The sequence below is a fragment of the Capsicum annuum genome, unplaced genomic scaffold, assembly GCF_002878395.1.
Source record: "Capsicum annuum cultivar UCD-10X-F1 unplaced genomic scaffold, UCD10Xv1.1 ctg4743, whole genome shotgun sequence".
In the NCBI taxonomy this organism is placed as follows: Eukaryota; Viridiplantae; Streptophyta; class Magnoliopsida; order Solanales; family Solanaceae; genus Capsicum; species Capsicum annuum.
Window position 1 is genome coordinate 194668 of NW_025855072.1, and position 9197 is coordinate 203864.

At 35.5% G+C, this 9197-nt stretch overlaps 1 protein-coding gene across 1 annotated transcript; it reads right to left on the minus strand.

Annotated features, from left to right (window-relative positions):
* Positions 1-2836: 2836 nt before the first annotated feature.
* LOC124885123 (trans-Golgi network-localized SYP41-interacting protein 1-like) lies at positions 2837-8619 on the minus strand (the record flags this gene model as incomplete). The annotated part of the gene is given in 6 exon segments (XM_047403719.1): positions 2837-3208; positions 4095-4206; positions 4297-4378; positions 5096-5231; positions 6950-7635; positions 7839-8619. Coding segments are annotated over 5 exon segments (1788 nt in total), but the record flags the coding sequence as incomplete, so codon positions are not given.
* Between the last annotated feature and the right edge of the window lie 578 nt (positions 8620-9197).

Here is a 9197-nt window from a genome sequence, read left to right on the forward strand (position 1 = left end):
TAGCAAGAAAATTATTTTATTAATAATTATTGATAAATTTAAAATTTATAATAATTAGGGGTATTTTAGTAAATTTACCTATTACGATACAATATAAATAAAAAAACTGTTATTAAACAGCAGTGAATGATACAATCAATCCAAACATTATACTGTACTATACTATATACAGAACCATACCGTACCATATTGTACCATACATTATGAAATCATGGCAAACCACCATCCAAACAGAGTGTAAAGGGCTTTCTAGCCCCGTTTTGTTTTCCATCGAATCCCCTAGTAATCCTTGGTCCAATGTAAGTGCAATCATCATCAAATGACACCCTCTTGACGGTAAACGTACGTTTCAAGTACCTTTCGTTTCATGAATAATCCTTGGATCCTTTGAAGCTCCCGGGCTTGATTTCTAGTAAAAGGCTTGGAGCTAATTCGGATTGTATCAGAACCAAACATATTGTAAATTGTATTGAATAACACCAGCTACGTTATATGTGGAAAGAAAAGTGAAATCAAACATTGTATCAATAATGTTAAATTTTACGTAGGGATTACTGTTCCCACTAATCCCAACCAAACATTCAATGAATCATACAAAAGATTATACCATATGTTTTATTTTTATGAATAATAATTTCTATTTTATGATGAAATTTCCAAATCAAATAATTCAAAACCTGAATTGGAAGAGACTCTACCAACAAAGCTTAAAAAAGGAAAGATCAAAATGAAATTAAGAGGGTGGGGGAGAAAACTTGAGATGAAAAATGTCATTCTTGAAAAATATTTATCAGAATTATTAGTGGATCTTTATAATTTTTTTTGTGTTTGGTATGTAAGAAAACGATATTATCGTAAAAATATTTGTATATAATCTAAAAAAATAGGGTAGAGGAGATGGAATAGTGGGGTGAAAATGAGATATGTTGGAGAGTGGGAGAATACAATCAATATGGTATCCCACTCGTGGAACTTATTTTTCTAAGTTAATTTCCTCGTATTTTTAAAAAAATATTTTCCTAGAGAAATATTTCTCAAAAATTTCGAACAACCGAAAAAATATTTTTCTCACCCCAAATCAAATATCAATCCCTTTCAAAGATTTATGTCGCTATATTAACGACTTGACCTAGAAAAAAGGTTTCCAGCTCCATTTATACGTTTAAGATGAGCCAAATGAATTCATTTTCCATCCATAAGTTGAACTCCATCCTTAGAGAATCTTAATAGCTCAGTTGGTTAACTGACTAAACTTTCACCTTGTTAATAAGGATTTGATTTTCCCATCCTTCATTTATCAAACCATAATAGCCTCTAATTTGTGAAAATTAATAACTTATAAATTCACTAGCTAACAAGGATTATTAACAGAATATAATTGAACAAGTACACACTTTGATTAAAATTTTACAAGAGACACTCTTAATTAAAGATTTCAAGTTTAATTTTATAAGAATCGAAGAAATCCTTAATAGAAAACGCTTTCTCCTTTTAAGTCATAACACCCGTGAATTCTTCCATCTCCTACCCTTTGGTCCTCCTCAAAGGATGACGTAAGCACGGTTAGCACTAATGCAGTCCAAATCACCGTCGATACAATTCGAGCTACATCTTGGACTTACAAACGAAGTCGAGCTGAGGAATTAGAAAATTTATCGGTTAAATGCAGTTTTAGAAGCTTGGTAGTTGATGGGAATGAAGACATGAGACTCGGAAGTAAGCATGCTTGGGAAGAGCTTCCAAGAGATCAATATCATATGTGGATGACAGCTTGGAACATGGGAGATGACTTTTGATGAAGAAAACACTTGTGAGTGCTTATGATAGCTTGTTGGGAGCTTTCATTGTTGCTTAGACATGTTGGTCGTGAGGGATTTAATCTCCCTCTCGATCTTCGTAAAAGTTAGATGCTTATTTATGGTATCATTTAAGAACCTTTGATTTAATATACCATTAATTTGTTTACGATTCCTTGTCTATCTTTTATTCGTTACCTTATTCGTTACCTTATTGTCTTTTGATTTCCGCATTTGTGTTTCATTTTTGTATTTTTTCTTGTATCAAAGGAGAATCCAAGATTTCAATGCCCATTACTTCTTTACAATAATGAATGTGCTGTAAGGTGTCCTTTTTTGGAATAACTTTTCAACATTGCAGACATAATTAGCTTAAGTTTTGGATCTGCCAGTACATTACTAGTTGAATAAAAATGGGAAAAATGAACAGGGAAAAATTTGTGTCAGACTGGACGATATGCAGTACATTGCTAATATAAGAACGGAGATTATTTTAATCCTATTTGACATGTGCTAATAATAATACTTAGCACAACAAGTTGGATAAAAATAGGACAAATAGAGAGATTACAACATACTGCATACCAGTGTCATCCCACAGTAAAATCTGGAAGGGTACAAACCAGACCGTACCACTATCTTAGAGAGGTGGTATTAGAAAGATTGTTTCTGATAGATCCTCAGCTCGACAAATAGACAGATTAAGAGCACTAAAAATTTGTATCAAACAGTACAATGTAAATAGATCATCAGTACAATATCCAGATCCAGATTCACATATATCAGCATCACTAAGCTCCTATTATGAGCTCGAACCACAAAAATTTATTGTACACAGTTGTCATACCCGTCTTTTTGCAAAAAAATGTTGTTTCCATGGCTCAATCCTATGACCTCTTGGCCACATGCAACAACTTTACTAGTTACAAGGCTCCCCCCTTCTGCGAGAGACATTTAAATAAATTGAAGAAAAAACGAACATTAAATCGAAATTCTGTAACTTGTGTATGTGGCTGCACCTAAGCCCCAAAATTAATAGATAAAAAACGATGTGGTAGCATAATAACCACCAACAAATTTCTTATTAAAATAATCTGTAATAAATGGATACTAGTAAAAGATTTACACATCTTTTGACTGTGATCTCACTAAACTAGCCTCCCATCCATGTGCCCCTACTGCTATGACATATCTTACTGAGATTACAGTACTATGGATTTGCCTATATTGAATACAACCAAGAAAGTGATTCACATAAAAACAGAACAAATCACAAATTCCTTGGTTGAGCAAAATAATGAAGTGATCAACCACAATCAAGTCAAAACTAACTTGGATGATTTACAGCAAATTGTGAAGACAGCAGTGCACTATCTTGCCTCGACTCCGCAAGAGAAAATCAGACAATGGACCTGCAGAATATGGGGACAATCAGCAAAACTGTATTCCATCACTCAATAAGAAATTAAGGCCTGTTAAACATTCAAAATTCATCAGCTGTAACAACAGAGCAGCATAATCAGTGTAATCCCATAGGTGGGGTCTGGGGAGGGTAGAGTCTAAGTAGACCTTACCCCTACTTCGTGAGAGGTAGACAAAATTCATCATGTGTGCTAATCAATTTTGTAAAATGACCATGTTCAATATCGAGAGGAATATATCCATTAGTTAATACAAATTAATAGCGTAGAGATTTTTGAAGGTACACCCTCCTCCTTATCACTTGTATTTTTGTGGAGGTTCTACCTAATCACCCTTCAGTTAATACAACAACAACAACAACAACAAACCCATGGGGCGGGTAAAATGTACGCAGTCCATACCACTAGTCTTATTGATTTTTTTTGGAAAATGCATAATCTTTATTGATTTTAGAAAATGAAAACAAAAACTAAAAACTCCCCAGTATACTTCTTACATCTAACAACCACGGTAAAACTGCATACAGCTATATCACAAAGCAAACTATAAAACTTGTGTGTCACTTTGGTAGGTTCCTCGCACGACATCATAAACTTCCATTAGCACTCTCTATTTCATCCAACTTCTATCTGTAGGGCCGAAAAATTCTCAATGTTCATTTAAACACATTAACTGAAAGTTTATCATTCAAGCACATTTGAAACAATATCCACCCACACCACACCCAATACTGGCTTATCACAGATAGCATAATTAGGTAGAGCTAGATTCTCCACATACAGCAAGGAGAAATTTGCAAAGATAAACCCAATACTAGAATTAAGATTCAAGGTACAGCAGAGAATAAAAGGAGGGACATGAGAAGAAAGATCTGACCTATTCTTCTCATACTACAAATGTTGCAAGAAGAGCATGCAACACAGCCCAATAGAGGATAACACTAAGCCGTAGAACAGGCTGCCGCATTAGTGTCCGATCACAGGATACCCTAGTAGTGTTCAAATACAATATTGCTTTAGTTAGAGAACAAAATTCAGATGCATCGAAAAATGAAAGCAAGAGACGAAATTTGTCTTACCATAGACCATCTATTAGGTCGGTTATGGGCCTCGTAAACCGTGGGACAATTCTTGATGTCGTCATTGACTTGAAACCATGAGCTGAGAGGAAAGACAGGTGTTATCAGCAGTTCGAAGAAGTGAATGTCGACAAAAAGAAGACCATGTAAGCGAATGTAACCAAGACAAAACAGGAAAATTTAGCACCAATCTGGGCATTCAATCTTCAAAACAAACAAAACATGTCGCAAACAGAAAGTTCCACAACTGCATGCCTAGCTCAAAAATGACCTCAAACACAGAGTAATAAAAACAAATACCCTCTTACAACACCCTGCCCCTACCATTCAGAAGAGAAAGCAAAGCAAAGGGGGAAGAAAGGACTTCATATTTCCTAACCAACCATTCAAATGCCTTCTTAAAATAATAATGTTTTCTAAGATTATCACGAAAACACAATCTACCATCCAGAAGATGAGTATAACACCCCCCACCCCACCCCACCCCACCCCCACTCCCAAACCAAAAGGAACACCGCAAGGTTTAAAAAAAAGAAGTAAAACTAGCGAGGTTATATTTTTTTAATAGTTGAAACTATCGAGGTTATATAAGAGAGGAAAAATATGATGTTTAAAGACCTCCTAACAAAGACACATCCACAATCACAATGAAAGAGAGCTCAATCTCAAACCATTTGACATAATTATAAACATTGAACTCTACTTACAATATATGACCGGAAAACAAGATAATAGAAAACGATAAGCATGCTTAACAATCAGAAAAATTCAAAATAAACTAGCAATAGGAAACCATTACCCTTGTCATCATCTTCATCATCTAGTTTCCCACTTTCAGGATCCACATCTATAGCCACAGCTACTTGGTCATTATTAGTTTTTCTCAAACTGCGAACTTGAGATGCAACAGTTCCAGGCACTCCCCGTTTGTTGGCCTGCATTGAAAATCAGAAGAAAATAATGCCAAGAAATATAGGCCCAGGAACATCAAGCTTAGTCACGTAATACTAAAGATATTTCAGAGTTAAGATACAAAAAGCTTTCAGTACAAATCCATAGCATGTACTAATTTTCATATTCCAATTCAAACTAGGCTTTCTACCTCCATTTCCAGTTGGCCAGCGTTGGGATGTCTTCAACAGAGTTAGGGTTGAAAAAGAAGATTGCAAGTGATTGTAGGTTGCAAGATCAACAGAGAAGTGTGTTCATATTTCGCTTTGCAAATTATACAATTAATTCTATGGCCCCCAGCGGGTTCTCTCAAATTTGGAGCCTGGTAACTTTTTAAGAAGTTTCAGACCAGTAAATCAACTGTCTGAGTGCCATTGGACAAAATAATACCACCAATTGCATGGTGCTTCTTATTTCTAGCACAGGTTGAAATATCTGTCAGTAAGCCATTACTTTATTGGCAATCCTTTCAGATCCCAATAGCCATGAGAATTAAATGGAGGCTGAATATATAATAAGGTCAACTTAACCTTGGAGGTAAAGTTCATTAGATCATGGGAGAAAAGGTTCAACAAGGTCACTAGCTCTTGACTTTCTAGCTACGACCCCCAATATGTGTGTTTAAAATGCTTGAAGCAGCTTCTAAATTGAGAGGACTCTGTCGATATCGTATATATGGGACTATGATAAGAGCTGAAGATCACATAGTAAAGATGGTCCTCAACTGAATTATCAGGGGGGAAGAAAAGGAGAGTCCTCCAATTGAATGAAGGGGTTCTATCTGGTAATTCGTGACCACAACATTTCCCTGGGAAGTGATTCTATTTTTCTTTTAAGTAGGAAATGATTCTATTGCTTTTCTTCAGAAGTCAAATTTTAGACAGATGTCGTCACAAAGTACAGATACTTTGAACAGAATGATGCAGGTAGTCTGTTAGTTATTGTGAAGGATCATTGGTAGACATGCTCTCATTCTAATATATCCCACACCTTTTACAGTCTCTTTCTGTTCCCAAGAGCACTTATCCCTCCCTTTGCCTGCTGTTTCCAAAAATTCACCTGAAGGCTGAATCAGTTCTCTTTTCTTTTTTTGGAATAGGCAAGTTAATTCCCCCGAGTCAATTCTTCATGAAATCTAAGTAAAAAAGACCCAAAGAATCTTGCAGCACTTATAGCATTTAGATTTTGCATGTCCTACATTTCGCCTCCTCAATGAGGACCTGAACTAAAATTTCCAGTTGACTGATATGTAAAATCCCTTTTGGATATCTTACTTATTGCAAATCTTAACTGCTTCCACTTTGACCTTGTTCATATCATAAGCTAACATTTCCACTGGGTGTTCTGTTCAAGACTGACAATAGATGATTTTCTTCAAATACAAGAGCGCAAAACAAGGTTTCGATAAGTATATCTAAGTGAAGATAATATGAAATACATCACCTTCTAATTCTTGTGCTACTGATATGCTGGGCGTTTGTTGTCATTTTTAGTTAATTACTAAATGGTTAAAAGTGGATCAGCAATTAAGCATATTCAAATTTTAGAAGACAAGAAAATTTCGAAAGCAAATTAATATTTCAACATGCTATACACTAATTGGCTGATATGTAATATTATCAATGATAAAGCAGTCGAGGAAGCACGATGAAAACAACAAATAAAATTTCATGAATATAACTAAATATATGAAACGACATACCACTGGCTCTATTTCTATAATCTCTGACGTAGAATTTGCTAGTTGCCCCATGTCACTAGCACCTCGAAGCATGGTTAATTGAGATTCCTTGTCACGCAAACGGTTCTCAAGAAATTCTTCTTTCCTCACCAGCTGTTCTACTTTATCTTTCTCTACTTTCAACATCAAATCTCTTGTCCGTGCCAGTGCGCGCAGATCCTCCAGCTCAGATATCACAGACAAAAGCTGTTTCTCTAACATTTCCTTGTATTCATGAATTTGGTTAACTTTTGCATCATCATAATTCATATCATGAGCCTGGACTCGGGAAACCATCTGGTCCACCCATGTCAAAAAGTCATGGATTTCATCAGTATTTCTTTTGCTACTCATCTGAGCAGAAGCTATTGCATCATTAGTGCATCTGGTAACTTCTTGCCTCAAGAAAGAAATCTCTGTATCTCTCTCTTGTAATTGTGACTGAAGATTCTCAACCTCGGACAGAAGGCTTTCAGATAGTTGATGAAGTTCATCAAATTTGCTTACCGTAACAGAAAGCTTCTTCATAGTCTTCCCACGGGAAACTTCAAGGCTCTCTATATCTTTATTTTTTTGAAGCAGGACTCTCTCCATTTCCTCAATCTTGTTTGTCATGTCTTCCATTTGGGCCTCCTCTTCATCAAGTGCTTGCATCAGTGCCTCGTTTTCTATGTCATACAAAATGTAACTTCTATTAAGTTAAGAATGCAGGCTACAGCTGCTAACAATAAAAAGATTGTAAGTACAAAACTTCAATAGCACTTGAGTTCCTTGTTTTTTATGTATATGAAATGTCACTTCTATTAAGTAAGAGTCCAGGCTACAGCTGCTAACAACAAAAGAATTTAAGTTCGAAACTTCAATAAATCACCTTGTTCCTTTGCTGCTAGCATGTCTTCAAGTGATTTAACTCTTAACTGTAAGTCAGCAAAGTTAGATTCCTGATCTTGCATTTCTTTTATCCTGTGTGCCAGAGAATCTCGTTCCTCCTCCATCAGTTTCACCTTCCTGTGTAAATCATCCATCTGAGCTTTCGCTATCTGAAGCTCTTGTGAATAACTCTTTGAAGTAGATTCAGCTTCCTTAATCTGACTAACAAGTTCTGCACATATTCTATCTCTCTGAACATCTTTCTCCTGAAGTTCCTTCTGCAGATTTGATATAGCAGCTTTCATATCCTTTTGACCAAATTCAGCAATATCATTTTGCAGACTCATAAAATCTTTCATAGCCGTGAATAATCTCTCTATTACCGACTTAATACCTTCCTCAGAAAACCGGTCAGTCATCTCAGCTAAATCATTTCCTTCAGCTAAACTTTGATACACAGAATTGATTCTGGGAGCTCCAGAAGCTAAACTGTTTCCAACCGATTGGGATTTTCTGCTTTCAATTTCCATGACCAAAGTGGTACAAGCTTCATAAAGCATAGCATTGTATCTTTGCACCATAAGCAATTCTGCGTCTCTCTCCTTTTGATTAGATTCTAAACGCATCATATCTGTCTTCAACGAATTTGAGTACTGCTTGTGGTAGGAAATTTCATCATGTATGGTTCTTAATAAATCAGATATACGAGCAACTTCTTCATGCAATAAATGTGAGTGCCGGTTTAGCTTTTGGTTGATAGAACCAATTTCTTTCCTAAAAACCTGCAGCAAGTACACAAACATGCTTACTTCAATGGTCCTTTCAATTCTCCATCTAAGAGAATTTGTGGGGAATCGTTAGAACGGAATTGTCATAAATGAAGTTCAGACTAGAAAGGGCATTAAACTAACAAATGGTTTGACAAAAGAAGTTGTAAAAGATCTGAGGCTAAAGTATCTTATAATGAAAGAGAGAAAAATGCAGTAGCAAATTTCAATTTTATGTGAATAGTAATTCACTTAAACAAAGTAAATTTCAAGGCAGAAGTAACTAAAAGCACAAGAAAGCAGCCGAGCAGAGACTGTGGAAGCATGAAATGTATAATACAGAGAGGTCATCTGACTATTACAAAATAGGAAGGGAAAATAAAAATTACGTCAAGAGACAAAAACAGTGATGAAGATGTATTTCCTGTTCTTTGTCCCCCAAAAGAATTTTCTTTCATTCAGCAAAATTTTTAAAAATCAACTACATTATTTATATTTTTAAAGAAAGTTGAAAAGCAACTATTGTAGCATTTTTCAAATATTGAAGCATGTCCTACAATGTATATCGATCCCAGCCAAGAATCAACTTTAAG